Below are 20,096 nucleotides of genomic sequence, written 5' to 3' on the forward strand. Positions count from 1 at the left end.
AGGAACCTTACCCCAGAAGAGGTCAGGAACCTTACCCCAGAAGAGGTCAGGAACCTTACCCCAGAAGAGGTCAGGAACCTTACCCCAGAAGAGGTCAGGAACCTTACCCCAGAAGAGGTCAGGAACCTTACCCCAGAAGAGGTCAGGAACCTTACCCCAGAAGAGGTCAGGAACCTTACCCCAGAAGAGGTCAGGAACCTTACCCCAGAAGAGGTCAGGAACCTTACCCCAGAAGAGGTCAGGAACCTTACCCCAGAAGAGGTCAGGAACCTTACCCCAGAAGAGGTCAGGAACCTTACCCCAGAAGAGGTCAGGAACCTTACCCCAGAAGAGGTCAGGAACCTTACCCCAGAAGAGGTCAGGAACCTTACCCCAGAAGAGGTCAGGAACCTTACCCCGGAAGAGGTCAGGAACCTTACCCCGGAAGAGGTCAGGAACCTTACCCCGGAAGAGGTCAGGAACCTTACCCCGGAAGAGGTCAGGAACCTTACCCCGGAAGAGGTCAGGAACCTTACCCCGGAAGAGGTCAGGAACCTTACCCCGGAAGAGGTCAGGAACCTTACCCCGGAAGAGGTCAGGAACCTTACCCCGGAAGAGGTCAGGAACCTTACCCCGGAAGAGGTCAGGAACCTTACCCCAGAAGAGGTCAGGAACCTTACCCCAGAAGAGGTCAGGAACCTTACCCCAGAAGAGGTCAGGAACCTTACCCCAGAAGAGGTCAGGAACCTTACCCCAGAAGAGGTCAGGAACCTTACCCCAGAAGAGGTCAGAGAACACTACCAGAGCAAAGGTTAGACGGGTCCTTACCCAACAGTTTGGGCTACACACTAATATGACCCCGTTATGGAAAGGTAAGACTCTTACCCAACAGTTTGGGCTACACACTAATATGACCCCGTTATGGAAAGGTAAGACTCTTACCCAACAGTTTGGGCTACACACTAATATGACCCCGTTATGGAAAGGTAAGACTCTTACCCAACAGTTTGGGCTACACACTAATATGACCCCGTTATGGAAAGGTAAGACTCTCACGAACACATACATGTCTGTTGTTTCACCACAGGAAGTTACATAGCGGATGCAGTTGATTGACACGCAGCCATCTATCTAAAACTGACCGATTTTGATGGGGATTTTTGTATTATGCCAATTAGATTTCCGCGGAGCGGCAGACATCGACTCTAGGGGGTTAAAGGTTAGTCAGGTCCTTACCCCGGGATTCCAGAATAGCTCAGCAAACACCACCAGAGCAGCAGAGTGCAGGGTGATGCCCATGTTAGCTGCAGTGATGGAGAGCACCGCTACACAGCTGTTGTCAGTGAACTGGAACCGGTTACACAGCTGCTGCCGCTCTGCGGACGGGGTGGAGCCGTCTATACGGATATAGTCGATACCCTGAAATAACATCAACAACAATGGAAACACATAACACAGTCGTGTTTCATCTTGTTTTATTGAATATTAAAATAGACCTTCTACCTGCAGTGAAGCCGCTCAACAGTTCAGTCATCTAACAGACTCCCATCCAGAGCGACCGGCAGGACCAACCAGGGTCAACCTGCCTGCTCAAGGGCACTTCGACAGATCCCCGACAAGGTCAAAAACAGAGAGCCTGAATCAAGCCCCCGGCCCAAGCTCCTGACTGCCAGGCCACCAGCCCTCCAAGACCCCCCCCCCCCCGAAAATCTCTTCCCAGCTATTTTTCAATCTGTATGGCACAGCTGTCAACATCCTGGTCCTCAACTGAAACTGGTAAACATTCCTATTTATGCTATTTTTATTCCTCCGTCATGTTTTAAATATTTACAAGATAAGCAAGTCATCTACCTAAAGATAAACTAAAACCACTTCGTAGGCATTAGGCACCCAGTTTCCAGGAGAGTCATGGCATAAGGCACAAGTCTGTACTGATTTCAATATTTACTAGAAAAGTGAGTCATCTAAACCAAAGTCTTTCTCTTGTGTGGATAAACCTCACGTCTGTTGATCAGGCATCCTGTTCTCCTCACCTTCTCCCCCAACTCCGTGGTGATAGCGTCCAGGACCAGCTTGTGATGAGCAAACACCAGGAACTTCTCTCTTCCGCACTCCAGCATGTCCATGATGTACTCCCTGAGTAACAGGACACAGAACCGGTTGAAAACAGCAGGCTCTCAGCACCGTACTCTCAGTGTGGGGATAAACACTTTCAACTCACATGATGGCTTTAATCTTGGCCTCGGCAGTGTGGTTAAAAAAGACCAGAAGAGCCTCCTTCATCTTCTGAACAGAATAAAAAGCCAACAGAAGAGGAATGTGTTTAACAAGACATGTCAAGGTGAAACTAGAGCAACATTAATGGAATGCTCTCGAGAAACACTCTTCATCTAACGTCAAAATGAACTGTAAGAGTATCGTTTTTTTACTAATAATCTCTCTTGCCCTGTACTCACGTTGTGGTTGTGTTGTCCCTTGGCCAGATCATTGGCTGCGGCAGACAGGGCTGCCTTGGTGCGGGTATTGATACCGTCTGTGGTCACCGTGACAACCTTGCGTTGCTTGGCAGGAAGCTGAGAGAGGACCTCTGACTTGAGACGGCGTAGCATTAGACTCTCCTCTAACATCAGCTTCAGTTCTCCAAGGTTACTGGAGCCGGAGTAGTCCCAACCCCACGGCAGCTAGCAGGAGAAGAACAAGTCCTAGGTTACTGGAGCCGGAGTAGTCCCAACCCCACGGCAGCTAGCAGGAGAAGAACAAGTCCTAGGTTACTGGAGCCAGAGTGGTCCCAACCACACGGCAGCTAGCAGGAGAAGAACAAGTCCTAGGTTACTGGAGCCGGAGTAGTCCCAACCCCACGGCAGCTAGCAGGAGAAGAACAAGTCCTAGGTTACTGGAGCCGGAGTAGTCCCAACCCCACGGCAGCTAGCAGGAGAAGAACAAGTCCTAGGTTACTGGAGCCGGAGTAGGCCAAACCCCACGGCAGCTAGCAGGAGAAGAACAAGTCCTAGGTTACTGGAGCCAGAGTAGTCCTAACCCCACGGCAGCTAGCAGGACTAGAACAAGTCCTAGGTTACTGGAGCCAGAGTAGTCCCAACCCCACGGCAGCTAGCAGGAGAAGAACAAGTCCTAGGTTACTGGAGCCGGAGTAGTCCCAGCCCCACGGCAGCTAGCAGGAGAAGAACAAGTCCTAGGTTACTGGAGCCAGAGTGGTCCCAACCCCACGGCATCTAGCAGGAGAAGAACAAGTCCTAGGTTACTGGAGCCAGAGTGGTCCCAGCCCCACGGCAGCTAGCAGGAGAAGAACAAGTCCTAGGTTACTGGAGCCAGAGTAGTCCCAACCCCACGGCAGCTAGCAGGAGAAGAACAAGTCCTAGGTTACTGGAGCCAGAGTAGTCCCAACCCCACGGCAGCTAGCAGGAGAAGAACAAGTCCTAGGTTACTGGAGCCAGAGTAGTCCCAACCCCACGGCATCTAGCAGGAGAAGAACAAGTCCTAGGTTACTGGAGCCAGAGTGGTCCCAACCCCACGGCAGCTAGCAGGAGAAGAACAAGTCCTAGGTTACTGGAGCCAGAGTAGTCCCAACCCCACGGCATCTAGCAGGAGAAGAACAAGTCCTAGGTTACTGGAGCCAGAGTGGTCCCAACCCCACGGCAGCTAGCAGGAGAAGAACAAGTCTTAGGTTACTGGAGCCGGAGTGGTCTCAGCCCCACGGCAGCTAGCAGGAGAAGAACAAGTCCTAGGTTACTGGAGCCGGAGTAGTCCCAGCCCCACGGCATCTAGCAGGAGAAGAACAAGTCCTAGGTTACTGGAGCCAGAGTGGTCCCAACCCCACGGCAGCTAGCAGGAGAAGAACAAGTCCTAGGTTACTGGAGCCAGAGTAGTCCCAACCCCACGGCAGCTAGCAGGAGAATAACAAGTCCTAGGTTACTGGAGCCGGAGTAGTCCCAGCCCCACGGCATCTAGCAGGAGAAGAACAAGTCCTAGGTTACTGGAGCCAGAGTGGTCCCAACCCCACGGCAGCTAGCAGGAGAAGAACAAGTCCTAGGTTACTGGAGCCAGAGTAGTCCCAACCCCACGGCAGCTAGCAGGAGAAGAACAAGTCCTATGTTACTGGAGCAAGAGTAGTTCCAACCCCACGGCAGCTAGCAGGAGAAGAACAAGTCCTAGGTTACTGGAGCCGGAGTAGTCCCAACCCCACGGCAGCTAGCAGGAGAAGAACAAGTCCTAGGTTACTGGAGCCAGAGTGGTCCCAGCCCCACGGCAGCTAGCAGGAGAAGAACAAGTCCTAGGTTACTGGAGCCAGAGTAGTCCCAACCCCACGGCAGCTAGCAGGACTAGAACAAGTCCTAGGTTACTGGAGCCAGAGTAGTCCCAACCCCACGGCAGCTAGCAGGAGAAGAACAAGTCCTAGGTTACTGGAGCCGGAGTAGTCCCAACCCCACGGCATCTAGCAGGAGAAGAACAAGTCCTAGGTTACTGGAGCCAGAGTAGTCCCAACCCCACGGCAGCTATCAGGAGAAGAACAAGTCCTAGGTTACTGGAGCCAGAGTAGTCCCAACCCCACGGCAGCTATCAGGAGAAGAACAAGTCCTATGGTTTCCAATGAATTTAGGGATGTCCCCAACTAAAATAAATCTTGGTCGACCAAGAGTTGTCAGTTCTTTCGACCAATCGATTGGTAGGAATTTTTAAATGTGTATTTTTCCATATATTGACACATCCAGTGTGGTTTAATCAAATATATGCAGGCTAAACTTACCTGTCGGGCATTGCAGTATCTGGTCCCAAAGTCACGGAAGCGGGGAAACAGGGAGGGCTTGACAGCCAGGATCTGACTGTAGAGCTCTGAGGGTCTGGACATGGCAGGAGTCCCCGACAGCAGGATCACACGCTTAGCTACCTGAGATTGAGAACGTAGTAGAAACTGGTTGACAACACTATCTAACTAATCACACAGTCTTAGCTACCTGAGATTGAGAACGTAGTAGAAACTGGTTGACAACACGATCTAACTAATCACACAGTCTTAGCTACCTGAGATTGAGAACGTAGTAGAAACTGGTTGACAACACTATCTAACTAATCACACAGTCTTAGCTACCTGAAAACAGTGACGACACACTAATGAGAACACAGTCCAACCCAACAGTCTTAGAGATCAAATGAAAACTTCACTATTACCTTTGTTAAATTGTTACATAGAATATATAAATCGTAGCCTAAATTCCAAGGATCCTAAGAGTAAAGAGAATCCTCCATACCTTGAGCAGCGGCAAGGCAGCCTTAAAGCGGGCAGTTTTCATGTTCTTCAGAAAGTGGGACTCATCCATTATGAGGACATTGAAGGGGTTAGCGACCTGCTGCTTGTCCATCCTGCTCAGTAGATCATAGCTGATGATGTTGACCAGACCCCCCCTCAGGTTGTCTTTCCCCTTGACAATCACATTGATACTGTCAGGCTGCACAGAGGGCAGCCACTGCCTGAAGGCCTGGAGAGGAGGGGAGATAGCACTGTGAACAATGGCATACTGTAGAGTTGAGAACTGTCACTGGATGCTGGGCAAACTGTCACTGGATGCTGAGCAAACTGGCACTGGATGCTGGGCAAACTGTCACTGGATGCTGGGCAAACTGGCTGCGCAAACTGGCACTGGATGCTGGGCAAACTGGCACTGGATGCTGGGCAAACTGGCAGTGGATGCTGGGCAAACTGGCTGCGCAAACTGGCACTGGATGCTGGGCAAACTGTCACTGGATGCTGGGCAAACTGGCTGCGCAAACTGTCACTGGATGCTAGGCAAACTGTCACTGGATGCTGGGCAAACTGTCACTGGATGCTGAGCAAACTGTCACCGGATGCTGAGCAAACTGTCACCGGATGCCGGGCAAACTGTCACCGGATGCCGGGCAAACTGTCACCGGATGCCGGGCAAACTGTCACCGGATGCCGGGCAAACTGTCACCGGATGCCGGGCAAACTGTCACCGGATGCCGGGCAAACTGTCACCGGATGCCGGGCAAACTGTCACTGGATGCCGGGCAAACTGTCACTGGATGCCGGGCAAACTGTCACTGGATGCTGGGCAAACTGTCACTGGATGCTGAGCAAACTGTCACTGGATGCTTGGCAAACTGTCACTGGATGCCGGGCAAACTGTCACTGGATGCCGGGCAAACTGTCACTGGATGCCGGGCAAACTGTCACTGGATGCCGGGCAAACTGTCACTGGATGCTGGGCAAACTGTCACTGGATGCTGGGCAAACTGTCACTGGATGCTGGGCAAACTGTCACTGGATGCTGGGCAAACTGTCACTGGATGCCGGGCAAACTGTCACTGGATGCTGAGCAAACTGGCTGCGCAAACTGGCACTGGATGCTGGGCAAACTGTCACTGGATGCTGGGCAAACTGTCACTGGATGCTGGGCAAACTGTCACTGGATGCTGGGCAAACTGTCACTGGATGCTGGGCAAACTGTCACTGGATGCTGGGCAAACTGTCACTGGATGCTGGGCAAACTGTCACTGGATGCTGGGCAAACTGTCACTGGATGCTGGGCAAACTGTCACTGGATGCTGGGCAAACTGTCACTGGATGCTGGGCAAACTGTCACTGGATGCTGGACAAACTGTCACTGGATGCTGAGCAAACTGTCACTGGATGCCGGGCAAACTGTCACCGGATGCTGGGCAAACTGGCTGCGCAAACTGTCACTGGATGCTGAGCAAACTGTCACTGGATGCTTGGCAAACTGTCACTGGATGCTGGGCAAACTGTCACCGGATGCTGAGCAAACTGTCACTGGATGCTGAGCAAACTGTCACTGGATGCTGGGCAAACTGTCAATGGATGCTGAGCAAACTAGATGAGCAAACTGGCTGAGCAAACTAGATGAGCAAACTGTCAAAACAAAACACAGTCGAGTTGACAAGAGCCCTACACATTCTAGAGCAGGTCTGGGAGGAACAGTCGAGTTAACAAGAGCCCTACACATTCTAGAGCACGTCTGGGAGGAACAGTCGAGTTGACAAGAGCCCTACACATTCTAGAGCACGTCTGGGAGGAACAGTCGAGTTGACAAGAGCCCTACACATTCTAGAGCACGTCTGGGAGGAACAGTCGAGTTGACAAGAGCCCTACACATTCTAGAGCACGTCTGGGAGGAACAGTCGAGTTGACAAGAGCCCTACACATTCTAGAGCACGTCTGGGAGGAACAGTCGAGTTGACAAGAGCCCTACACATTCTAGAGCACGTCTGGGAGGAACAGTCGAGTTGACAAGAGCCCTACACATTCTAGAGCACGTCTGGGAGGAACAGTCGAGTTGACAAGAGCCCTACACATTCTAGAGCACGTCTGGGAGGAACAGTCGAGTTGACAAGAGCCCTACACATTCTAGAGCACGTCTGGGAGGAACAGTCGAGTTGACAAGAGCCCTACACATTCTAGAGCACGTCTGGGAGGAACAGTCGAGTTGACAAGAGCCCTACACATTCTAGAGCACGTCTGGGAGGAACAGTCGAGTTGACAAGAGCCCTACACATTCTAGAGCACGTCTGGGAGGAACAGTCGAGTTGACAAGAGCCCTACACATTCTAGAGCACGTCTGGGAGGAACAGTCGAGTTGACAAGAGCCCTACACATTCTAGAGCACGTCTGGGAGGAACAGTCGAGTTGACAAGAGCCCTACACATTCTAGAGCACGTCTGGGAGGAACAGTCGAGTTGACAAGAGCCCTACACATTCTAGAGCACGTCTGGGAGGAACAGTCGAGTTGACAAGAGCCCTACACATTCTAGAGCACGTCTGGGAGGAACAGTCGAGTTGACAAGAGCCCTACACATTCTAGAGCACGTCTGGGAGGAACAGTCGAGTTGACAAGAGCCCTACACATTCTAGAGCACGTCTGGGAGGAACAGTCGAGTTGACAAGAGCCCTACACATTCTAGAGCACGTCTGGGAGGAACAGTCGAGTTGACAAGAGCCCTACACATTCTAGAGCACGTCTGGGAGGAACAGTCGAGTTGACAAGAGCCCTACACATTCTAGAGCACGTCTGGGAGGAACAGTCGAGTTGACAAGAGCCCTACACATTCTAGAGCACGTCTGGGAGGAACAGTCGAGTTGACAAGAGCCCTACACATTCTAGAGCACGTCTGGGAGGAACAGTCGAGTTGACAAGAGCCCTACACATTCTAGAGCACGTCTGGGAGGAACAGTCGAGTTGACAAGAGCCCTACACATTCTAGAGCACGTCTGGGAGGAACAGTCGAGTTGACAAGAGCCCTACACATTCTAGAGCACGTCTGGGAGGAACAGTCGAGTTGACAAGAGCCCTACACATTCTAGAGCACGTCTGGGAGGAACAGTCGAGTTGACAAGAGCCCTACACATTCTAGAGCACGTCTGGGAGGAACAGTCGAGTTGACAAGAGCCCTACACATTCTAGAGCACGTCTGGGAGGAACAGTCGAGTTGACAAGAGCCCTACACATTCTAGAGCACGTCTGGGAGGAACAGTCGAGTTGACAAGAGCCCTACACATTCTAGAGCACGTCTGGGAGGAACAGTCGAGTTGACAAGAGCCCTACACATTCTAGAGCACGTCTGGGAGGAACAGTCGAGTTGACAAGAGCCCTACACATTCTAGAGCACGTCTGGGAGGAACAGTCGAGTTGACAAGAGCCCTACACATTCTAGAGCACGTCTGGGAGGAACAGTCGAGTTGACAAGAGCCCTACACATTCTAGAGCACGTCTGGGAGGAACAGTCGAGTTGACAAGAGCCCTACACATTCTAGAGCACGTCTGGGAGGAACAGTCGAGTTGACAAGAGCCCTACACATTCTAGAGCACGTCTGGGAGGAACAGTCGAGTTGACAAGAGCCCTACACATTCTAGAGCACGTCTGGGAGGAACAGTCGAGTTGACACGAGCCCTACACATTCTAGAGCACGTCTGGGAGGAACAGTCGAGTTGACAAGAGCCCTACACATTCTAGAGCACGTCTGGGAGGAACAGTCGAGTTGACAAGAGCCCTACACATTCTAGAGCACGTCTGGGAGGAACAGTCGAGTTGACAAGAGCCCTACACATTCTAGAGCACGTCTGGGAGGAACAGTCGAGTTGACAAGAGCCCTACACATTCTAGAGCACGTCTGGGAGGAACAGTCGAGTTGACAAGAGCCCTACACATTCTAGAGCACGTCTGGGAGGAACAGTCGAGTTGACAAGAGCCCTACACATTCTAGAGCACGTCTGGGAGGAACAGTCGAGTTGACAAGAGCCCTACACATTCTAGAGCACGTCTGGGAGGAACAGTCGAGTTGACAAGAGCCCTACACATTCTAGAGCACGTCTGGGAGGAACAGTCGAGTTGACAAGAGCCCTACACATTCTAGAGCACGCCTGGGAGGAACAGTCGAGTTGACAAGAGCCCTACACATTCTAGAGCACGCCTGGGAGGAACAGTCGAGTTGACAAGAGCCCTACACATTCTAGAGCACGCCTGGGAGGAACAGTCGAGTTGACAAGAGCCCTACACATTCTAGAGCACGCCTGGGAGGAACAGTCGAGTTGACAAGAGCCCTACACATTCTAGAGCACGCCTGGGAGGAACAGTCGAGTTGACAAGAGCCCTACACATTCTAGAGCACGCCTGGGAGGAACAGTCGAGTTGACAAGAGCCCTACACATTCTAGAGCACGTCTGGGAGGAACAGTCGAGTTGACAAGAGCCCTACACATTCTAGAGCACGTCTGGGAGGAACAGTCGAGTTGACAAGAGCCCTACACATTCTAGAGCACGTCTGGGAGGAACAGTCGAGTTGACAAGAGCCCTACACATTCTAGAGCACGTCTGGGAGGAACAGTCGAGTTGACAAGAGCCCTACACATTCTAGAGCACGTCTGGGAGGAACAGTCGAGTTGACAAGAGCCCTACACATTCTAGAGCACGTCTGGGAGGAACAGTCGAGTTGACAAGAGCCCTACACATTCTAGAGCACGTCTGGGAGGAACAGTCGAGTTGACAAGAGCCCTACACATTCTAGAGCACGTCTGGGAGGAACAGTCGGGTTGACAAGAGCCCTACACATTCTAGAGCACGTCTGGGAGGAACAGTCGAGTTGACAAGAGCCCTACACATTCTAGAGCACGTCTGGGAGGAACAGTCGAGTTGACAAGAGCCCTACACATTCTAGAGCACGTCTGGGAGGAACAGTCGAGTTGACAAGAGCCCTACACATTCTAGAGCACGTCTGGGAGGAACAGTCGAGTTGACAAGAGCCCTACACATTCTAGAGCACGTCTGGGAGGAACAGTCGAGTTGACAAGAGCCCTACACATTCTAGAGCACGTCTGGGAGGAACAGTCGAGTTGACAAGAGCCCTACACATTCTAGAGCACGTCTGGGAGGAACAGTCGAGTTGACAAGAGCCCTACACATTCTAGAGCACGTCTGGGAGGAACAGTCGAGTTGACAAGAGCCCTACACATTCTAGAGCACGTCTGGGAGGAACAGTCGAGTTGACAAGAGCCCTACACATTCTAGAGCACGTCTGGGAGGAACAGTCGAGTTGACAAGAGCCCTACACATTCTAGAGCACGTCTGGGAGGAACAGTCGAGTTGACAAGAGCCCTACACATTCTAGAGCACGTCTGGGAGGAACAGTCGAGTTGACAAGAGCCCTACACATTCTAGAGCACGTCTGGGAGGAACAGTCGGGTTGACAAGAGCCCTACACATTCTAGAGCACGTCTGGGAGGAACAGTCGAGTTGACAAGAGCCCTACACATTCTAGAGCACGTCTGGGAGGAACAGTCGAGTTGACAAGAGCCCTACACATTCTAGAGCACGTCTGGGAGGAACAGTCGAGTTGACAAGAGCCCTACACATTCTAGAGCACGTCTGGGAGGAACAGTCGAGTTGACAAGAGCCCTACACATTCTAGAGCACGTCTGGGAGGAACAGTCGAGTTGACAAGAGCCCTACACATTCTAGAGCACGTCTGGGAGGAACAGTCGAGTTGACAAGAGCCCTACACATTCTAGAGCACGTCTGGGAGGAACAGTCGAGTTGACAAGAGCCCTACACATTCTAGAGCACGTCTGGGAGGAACAGTCGAGTTGACAAGAGCCCTACACATTCTAGAGCACGTCTGGGAGGAACAGTCGAGTTGACAAGAGCCCTACACATTCTAGAGCACGTCTGGGAGGAACAGTCGAGTTGACAAGAGCCCTACACATTCTAGAGCACGTCTGGGAGGAACAGTCGAGTTGACAAGAGCCCTACACATTCTAGAGCACGTCTGGGAGGAACAGTCGAGTTGACAAGAGCCCTACACATTCTAGAGCACGTCTGGGAGGAACAGTCGAGTTGACAAGAGCCCTACACATTCTAGAGCACGTCTGGGAGGAACAGTCGAGTTGACAAGAGCCCTACACATTCTAGAGCACGTCTGGGAGGAACAGTCGAGTTGACAAGAGCCCTACACATTCTAGAGCACGTCTGGGAGGAACAGTCGAGTTGACAAGAGCCCTACACATTCTAGAGCACGTCTGGGAGGAACAGTCGAGTTGACAAGAGCCCTACACATTCTAGAGCACGTCTGGGAGGAACAGTCGAGTTGACAAGAGCCATACACATTCTAGAGCACGTCTGGGAGGAACAGTCGAGTTGACAAGAGCCCTACACATTCTAGAGCACGTCTGGGAGGAACAGTCGAGTTGACAAGAGCCCTACACATTCTAGAGCACGTCTGGGAGGAACAGTCGGGTTGACAAGAGCCCTACACATTCTAGAGCACGTCTGGGAGGAACAGTCGAGTTGACAAGAGCCCTACACATTCTAGAGCACGTCTGGGAGGAACAGTCGAGTTGACAAGAGCCCTACACATTCTAGAGCACGTCTGGGAGGAACAGTCGAGTTGACAAGAGCCCTACACATTCTAGAGCACGTCTGGGAGGAACAGTCGAGTTGACAAGAGCCCTACACATTCTAGAGCACGTCTGGGAGGAACAGTCGAGTTGACAAGAGCCCTACACATTCTAGAGCACGTCTGGGAGGAACAGTCGAGTTGACAAGAGCCCTACACATTCTAGAGCACGTCTGGGAGGAACAGTCGAGTTGACAAGAGCCCTACACATTCTAGAGCACGTCTGGGAGGAACAGTCGAGTTGACAAGAGCCCTACACATTCTAGAGCACGTCTGGGAGGAACAGTCGAGTTGACAAGAGCCCTACACATTCTAGAGCACGTCTGGGAGGAACAGTCGAGTTGACAAGAGCCCTACACATTCTAGAGCACGTCTGGGAGGAACAGTCGAGTTGACAAGAGCCCTACACATTCTAGAGCACGTCTGGGAGGAACAGTCGAGTTGACAAGAGCCCTACACATTCTAGAGCACGTCTGGGAGGAACAGTCGAGTTGACAAGAGCCCTACACATTCTAGAGCACGTCTGGGAGGAACAGTCGAGTTGACAAGAGCCCTACACATTCTAGAGCACGTCTGGGAGGAACAGTCGAGTTGACAAGAGCCCTACACATTCTAGAGCACGTCTGGGAGGAACAGTCGAGTTGACAAGAGCCCTACACATTCTAGAGCACGTCTGGGAGGAACAGTCGAGTTAACAAGAGCCATACACATTCTAGAGCACGTCTGGGAGGAACAGTCGAGTTGACAAGAGCAAGAAAAATGGACATTTCTGGCATGCTAAGACTAGACCTTCCTCTTTGACTGCAAACCTGATGGGGCAATTAAAATGAAAACTAGCCCCCTGCTCCAGTTTGACAGTATCCTCTACACTTCAAGGGTATATTTTAAACCCACTAACAGACACCCTGACGGAGCAGAACACACCAGAACCACCAGGAATAACAAGAAACCAGAGAGACCCATAGGACGCGGCGACCCGTAGGACGCGGCGACCCGTAGGACGCGGCGACCCGTAGGACGCGGCGACCCGTAGGACGCGGCGACCCGTAGGACGCGGCGACCCGTAGGACGCGGCGACCCGTAGGACACGGCGACCCGTAGGACACGGCGACCCGTAGGACACGGCGACCCGTAGGACATGCAGTCAGAGTGGATGAATAGGACAAAGGACTGACGGAGACCGATGTTGATTGCAAGCAAATAATTCAGGGACAAAACTCTATTCCATACAGTAATAAACAGAACACAATCCTTTACAGCCTCTGGGTGATCCACCTCCACATGGTGTACTGTTTAATTTACTGGGTGCTCGCGAGACAAAGACAATGGTTCTTGGTTTCTTCTTTAAGATAAATGACCTGATGGAGCTACGGGACTACACAGGGATTAGAAACCAAACACTAATACCAATCCACTTTGTCCTCTTTACTTGAAACTCCTCCAGATTCCACTTTTTTTATTTTATATATATATATATATAACCTTAACCCTTTATTTAACCAGGTAGGCCAGTTGAGAACAAGTTCTCATTTACAACTGCAACGTGGCCAGGATAAAGCAAAGCAGTGTGACACAAACAACAACACAGAGTTACACATGGAATAAACAAGTGTAAAGTCAATAACACAAGAGAAAAAATAAAGTCTATATACAGTGTGGGGATGAGGTAGGTAGATTGGGTGGGCTATTTACAGATGGGCTGTGTACAGCTGCAGCGATGGGTTAGCTGCTCAGATAGCTGATGTTTAACGTTGGTGAGGGAAATACAAGTCTTCAGCGATTTTTTGCAATTCGTTCCAGTCATTGGCAGCAGAGAACTGGAAGGAAAGGCGGCCGAAGGAGGTGTTGGCTTTGGGGATGACCAGTAAGATAAAGCACTAACACTAATGTATAAAGAACAGCAATATTTACCCCTGGACATGACTGAGACAGTGTCTATTGAATTAATGGACAACAAGAATGGCACTTTGCCCCCTAATACAGAAAGAACAGAGCCGATTAATGAAGAACCATCAGGGGAAATACAAAACTAACGTATTCCTCGATAATGTACCCTTCCGGGACTATTATTGAACACTGAGGAAAATACGCCATTTCTCATTTTAATAAAATGTCATAGTCTAGGCCTACAGCTAATAAGAAATGCCAAGGCCTACAGCTAATAAGAAATGCCAAGGCCTACAGCTAATAAGAAATGCCAAGGCCTACAGCTAATAAGAAATGCCAAGGCCTACAGCTAATAAGAAATGCCAAGGCCTACAGCTAATAAGAAATGCCAAGGCCTACAGCTAATAAGAAATGCCAAGGCCTACAGCTAATAAGAAATGCCAAGGCCTACAGCTAATAAGAAATGCCAAGGCCTACAGTTAATAAGAAATGCCAAGGCCTACAGCTAATAAGAAATGCCAAGGCCTACAGCTAATAAGAAATGCCAAGGCCTACAGCTAATAAGAAATGCCAAGGCCTACAGCTAATAAGAAATGCCAAGGCCTACAGCTAATAATAGATGTGGTTGTACCTCAGCCCAGGTGAATCTGACAGAAGAAGGGGCCACCACTAATAAAGGCCACTCTTTCCTGTAGTAGGCAGCTATGCAAATGGCCTGTACTGTCTTCCCCAGTCCCATGTCATCAGCCAGGAGGAGGCGGCCATCTTTGGACACAGCAAAGCTGGTGGAGACAAACAGGGTTTAATACGACTACAGTCGAAGTCGGGAAGTTTACATACACTTTAGCCAAATACATTTAAAAACTCAGTTTTTCACAATTCCTGACATTTAATCCAAGTAATAATTCCTTGTCTTGGGTCAGTTAGGATCACCACTTTATTTTAAGAATGTGAAATGTCAGAATAATAGTAGAGAGAATGATTTATTTCAGCTTTTATTTATTTCATCACATTCCCAGTGGGTCAGAAGTTTACATACGCTCAATTAGTATTTGGTAGCATTGCCTTTAAATTGTTTAACTTGGGTCAAACGTTTCGGGTAGCCTTCCACTAGCTTCCCACAGTAAGTTGGGTAGATTTTGGCCCATTCCTCCTGACAGAGCTGGTGTAACTGAGTCAGGTTTGTAGGCCTCCTTGCTTGCACATGCTTTTTCAGTTCTTCCCACAATTTTTCTATAGGATTGAGGTCAGGGCTTTGTGATGGCCACTCCAATACCTTGACTTTGTTGTCCTTAAGCCATTTTGCCACAACTTTGGAAGTATGATTGGGGTCAGTGTCCATTTGGTAGACCCAAGCTTTAACTTCCTGACTGATGTCTTGAGATGTTGCTTCAATATATCCTCATAATTTTACCTCCTCATGATGCCATCTATTTTCTGAAGTGCACCAGTCCCTCCTGCAGCAAAGCACCCCCAAAACATGATGCTGCCACCCCCGTGCTCCACGGTTGGGATGGTGTTCTTCGGCTTGCAAGCATCCCCCTTTTTCCTCCAAACATAACGATGGTCATTATTGCCAAACACTTCTATTTTTGTTTCATCAGACCAGAGGACAATTCTCCAAAAAGTATGATCTTTGTCCCCATGTGCAGTTGCAAACCGTAGTCTGGCTTTTTTATGGCGGTTTTGGAGCAGTGGCTTCTTCCTTGCTGAGCGGCCTTTCAGGTTATGTCGATACAGAACTCGTTTTACTGTGGATATATATAATTTTGTACCTGTTTCCTCTAGCATCTTCACAGGGTCCTTTGCTGTTGTTCTGGGATTGATTTGCACTTTTCACACCAAAGTACGTTCATCTCTAGGAGACAGAACGCGTCTCCTTCCTGAGCGGTATGACGGCTGCGTGGTCCCATGGTGTTTATACTTGCGTACTATTGTTTGTACAGATGAACGTGGTACCTTCAGGCGTTTTGAAATTGCTCCCAAGAATGAACCAGACTTGTGGAGGTTTACACCTGTTTATCTGATGTCTAGTCTGATTTCTTTAGATTTTCCCATGATGTCAAACAAAGAGGCACTGAGTTTGAAGGTAGGCCTTGAAATACATCCACAGGTACACCTCCAATTGACTCAAATGATGTCAATTAGCCTATCAGAAGCTTCTAAAGCCATGACATCATTTTCTGGAATTTTCCAAGCTGTTTAAAGGCCCAGTCAACTTAGTGTATGTAAACTTCTGACCCACTGGAATTGTGATACAGTGAATTATAAGTGAAATAAATTGTCTGTAAACAATTGTTGGAAAAATTACTTGTGTCATGCACAAAGTAGATGTCCTAACCGACTTGCCAAAACTATAGTTTGTTAACAAGAAATTTGTGGAGTGGTTGAAAAACGAGTTTTAATGACTCCAACCTAAGTGTGTATGTACAAACAGACCATTAATCAAGAACCCTCAGGGGAAATACAAAACAAACGTATTCCTGGAGAAGACAATCAAGGTGTAATACAAACAGACTGATTATCACAATATGAAACTATATAGAAGAACCAGATACATAAGATGTGTACATTAGGCACAAAACGAAGGGGGAAATATTGGAACTGTCCAATATGAAACACTAATTTCTGCTTTCCGTTGCTAAACATTTTGCTATGGTGTGCCCTAATGAATACAACCCACAACAGCTACTCTGTTATCATCTATGCATTTTAATAACTCTACCTACATATTACTTCAATTACCTCGACACTGTCGCCCATTGGCTCTGTACCCATAACCCCTGTATATATAGCCTCCACATTGACTCTGTACCGTAATACCCTGTATATAGCCTCCACTTTGACTCTGTACCGTAATACCCTGTATATAGCCTCCACATTGACTCTGTACCGTAACACCCTGTATATAGCCTCCACATTGACTCTGTACCGGTACCCCCTGTATATAGCCTCCACATTGACTCTGTACCGGTACCCCCTGTATATAGCCTCCACATTGACTCTGTACCGGTACCCCTCTGTATATAGCCTCCACATTGACTCTGTACCAGTACCCCCTGTATATAGCCTCCACATTGACTCTGTACCGGTACCCCCTGTATATAGCCTCCACATTGACTCTGTACCAATACCCCCTGTATATAGCCTCCACATTGACTCTGTACCGTAACACCCTGTATATAGCCTCCACATTGACTCTGTACCGTAACACCCTGTATATAGCCTCCACATTGACTCTGTACCGTAACAACCTGTATATAGCCACCACATTGTACCGTAATACCCTGTATATAGCCTCCACATTGACTCTGTACCGGTACCCCATGTATATAGCCTCCACATTGACTCTGTACCGGTACACCCTGTATATAGCCTCCACATTGACTCTGTACCGGTACCCCCTGTATATAGCCTCCACATTGACTCTGTACCGGTACCCCCTGTATATAGCCTCCACATTGACTCTGTACCGTAACACCCTGTATATAGCCTCCACATTGACTCTGTACCGGTACCCCCTGTATATAGCCTCCACATTGACTCTGTACCGTAATACCCTGTATATAGTCTCCACATTGACTCTGTACCGTAATACCCTGTATATAGTCTCCACATTGACTCTGTACCGTAATACCCTGTATATAGCCTCCACATTGACTCTGTACCGGTACCCCCTGTATATAGCCTCCACATTGACTCTGTACCGTAATACCCTGTATATAGCCTCCACATTGACTCTGTACCGTAACACCCTGTATATAGCCTCCACATTGACTCTGTACCGTAATACCCTGTATATAGCCTCCACATTGACTCTGTACCGGTACCCCCTGTATATAGCCTCCACATTGACTCTGTACCGGTACCCCCTGTATATAGCCTCCACATTGACTCTGTACCGTAACACCCTGTATATAGCCTCCACATTGACTCTGTACCGGTACCCCCTGTATTTAGCCTCCACATTGGCTCTGTACTGGTACCCCCTGTATATAGCCTCCACATTGACTCTGTACCGGTACCCCCTGTATATAGTCTCCACATTGACTCTGTACCAATACCCCCTGTATATAGCCTCCACATTGACTCTGTACCACTACCCCCTGTATATAGCCTCCACATTGACTCTGTACCGTAATACCCTGTATATAGCCTCCACATTGACTCTGTACCGGTACCCCCTGTATATAGCCTCCACATTGGCTCTGTACTGGTACCCCCTGTATATAGCCTCCACATTGACTCTGTACCAATACCCCCTGTATATAGCCTCCACATTGACTCTGTGCCAGTACCCCCTGTATATAGCCTCCACATTGACTCTGTACCGTAATACCCTGTATATAGCCTCCACATTGGCTCTGTACTGGTACCCCCTGTATATAGCCTCCACATTGACTCAGTACCGGTACCCCCTGTATATAGCCTCCACATTGACTCTGTGCCAGTACCCCCTGTATATAGCCTCCACATTGACTCTGTACCGTAACACCCTGTATATAGCCTCCACATTGGCTCTGTACTGGTACCCCCTGTATATAGCCTCCACATTGATTCTGTACTGGTACCCCCTGTATATAGCCTCCATATTGACTCTGTACCGGTATCCCCTGTATATAGCCTCCACATTGACTCTGTGCCGGTACCCCCTGTATATAGCCTCCACATTGACTCTGTACCGTAATACCCTGTATATAGCCTCCACATTGACTCTGTACCGGTACCCCCTGTATATAGCCTCCACATTGACTCTGTACCGGTACCCCCTGTATATAGCCTCCACATTGACTCTGTACCGTAATACCCTGTATATAGCCTCCACATTGACTCTGTACCGTAATACCCTGTATATAGCCTCCACATTGGCTCTGTACCCCCTGTATATAGCCTCCACATTGACTCTGTACCGTAATACCCTGTATATAGCCTCCACATTGACTCTGTACCGGTACCCCCTGTATATAGCCTCCACATTGACTCTGTACCGTAACACCCTGTATATAGCCTCCACATTGACTCTGTACCGGTACCCCCTGTATTTAGCCTCCACATTGGCTCTGTACTGGTACCCCCTGTATATAGCCTCCACATTGACTCTGTACCGGTACCCCCTGTATATAGTCTCCACATTGACTCTGTACCAATACCCCCTGTATATAGTCTCCACATTGACTCTGTACCACTACCCCCTGTATATAGCCTCCACATTGACTCTGTACCGTAATACCCTGTATATAGCCTCCACATTGACTCTGTACCGGTACCCCCTGTATATAGCCTCCACATTGGCTCTGTACTGGTACCCCCTGTATATAGCCTCCACATTGACTCTGTACCGGTACCCCCTGTATATAGTCTCCACATTGACTCTGTACCAATACCCCCTGTATATAGCCTCCACATTGACTCTGTACCGGTACCCCCTGTATATAGCCTCCACATTGACTCTGTACCAATACCCCCTGTATATAGCCTCCACATTGACTCTGTGCCAGTACCCCCTGTATATAGCCTCCACATTGACTCTGTACCGTAATACCCTGTATATAGCCTCCACATTGGCTCTGTACTGGTACCCCCTGTATATAGCCTCCACATTGGCTCTGTACTGGTACCCCCTGTATATAGCCTCCATATTGACTCTGTACCGGTATCCCCTGTATATAGCCTCCACATTGACTCTGTGCCGGTACCCCCTGTATATAGCCTCCATATTGACTCTGTACCGGTATCCCCTGTATATAGCCTCCACATTGACTCTGTACCGTAACACCCTGTATATAGCCTCCACATTGGCTCTGTACTGGTACCCCCTGTATATAGCCTCCACATTGACTCTGTACTGGTACCCCCTGTATATAGCCTCCATATTGACTCTGTACCGGTATCCCCTGTATATAGCCTCCACATTGACTCTGTGCCGGTACCCCCTGTATATAGCCTCCATATTGACTCTGTACCGGTATCCCCTGTATATAGCCTCCACATTGACTCTGTACCGTAACACCCTGTATATAGCCTCCACATTGACTCTGTACCGGTACCCCCTGTATATAGCCTCCACATTGACTCTGTACCGTAACACCCTGTATATAGCCTCCACATTGACTCTGTACCGTAACACCCTGTATATAGCCTCCACATTGACTCTGTACCGTAACACCCTGTATATAGCCTCCACATTGACTCTGTACCGGTACCCCCTGTATATAGCCTCCACATTGACTCTGTACCGTAACACCCTGTATATAGCCTCCACATTGACTCTGTACCGGTACCCCCTGTATATA

At 49.5% G+C, this 20,096-nt stretch overlaps 1 protein-coding gene across 2 annotated transcripts in view; it reads right to left on the reverse strand.

The window, feature by feature from the left end:
- smarcal1 (SWI/SNF related, matrix associated, actin dependent regulator of chromatin, subfamily a-like 1) overlaps window positions 1-20,096 on the reverse strand; it is a 52,658-nt gene that overhangs the window by 10,383 nt on the left and 22,179 nt on the right. The window contains exons 7-13 of one of the 2 annotated variants that reach the window (XM_055871951.1): window positions 14,435-14,585; window positions 5,244-5,471; window positions 4,742-4,882; window positions 2,436-2,660; window positions 2,201-2,262; window positions 2,013-2,115; window positions 1,216-1,398 (exon numbers count right to left, since the gene is read on the reverse strand). In XM_055871951.1, the coding sequence (XP_055727926.1) occupies window positions 1,216-1,398; window positions 2,013-2,115; window positions 2,201-2,262; window positions 2,436-2,660; window positions 4,742-4,882; window positions 5,244-5,471; window positions 14,435-14,585 (1,093 nt within the window). Of the gene's footprint in view, window positions 1-1,215; window positions 1,399-2,012; window positions 2,116-2,200; window positions 2,266-2,435; window positions 2,661-4,741; window positions 4,883-5,243; window positions 5,472-14,434; window positions 14,586-20,096 lie in introns of both variants that reach the window. The other variant, XM_055871950.1, reaches the window with a different exon arrangement.

This window comes from Salvelinus fontinalis, chromosome 19, assembly GCF_029448725.1.
Source record: "Salvelinus fontinalis isolate EN_2023a chromosome 19, ASM2944872v1, whole genome shotgun sequence".
Taxonomy (NCBI): Eukaryota; Metazoa; Chordata; class Actinopteri; order Salmoniformes; family Salmonidae; genus Salvelinus; species Salvelinus fontinalis.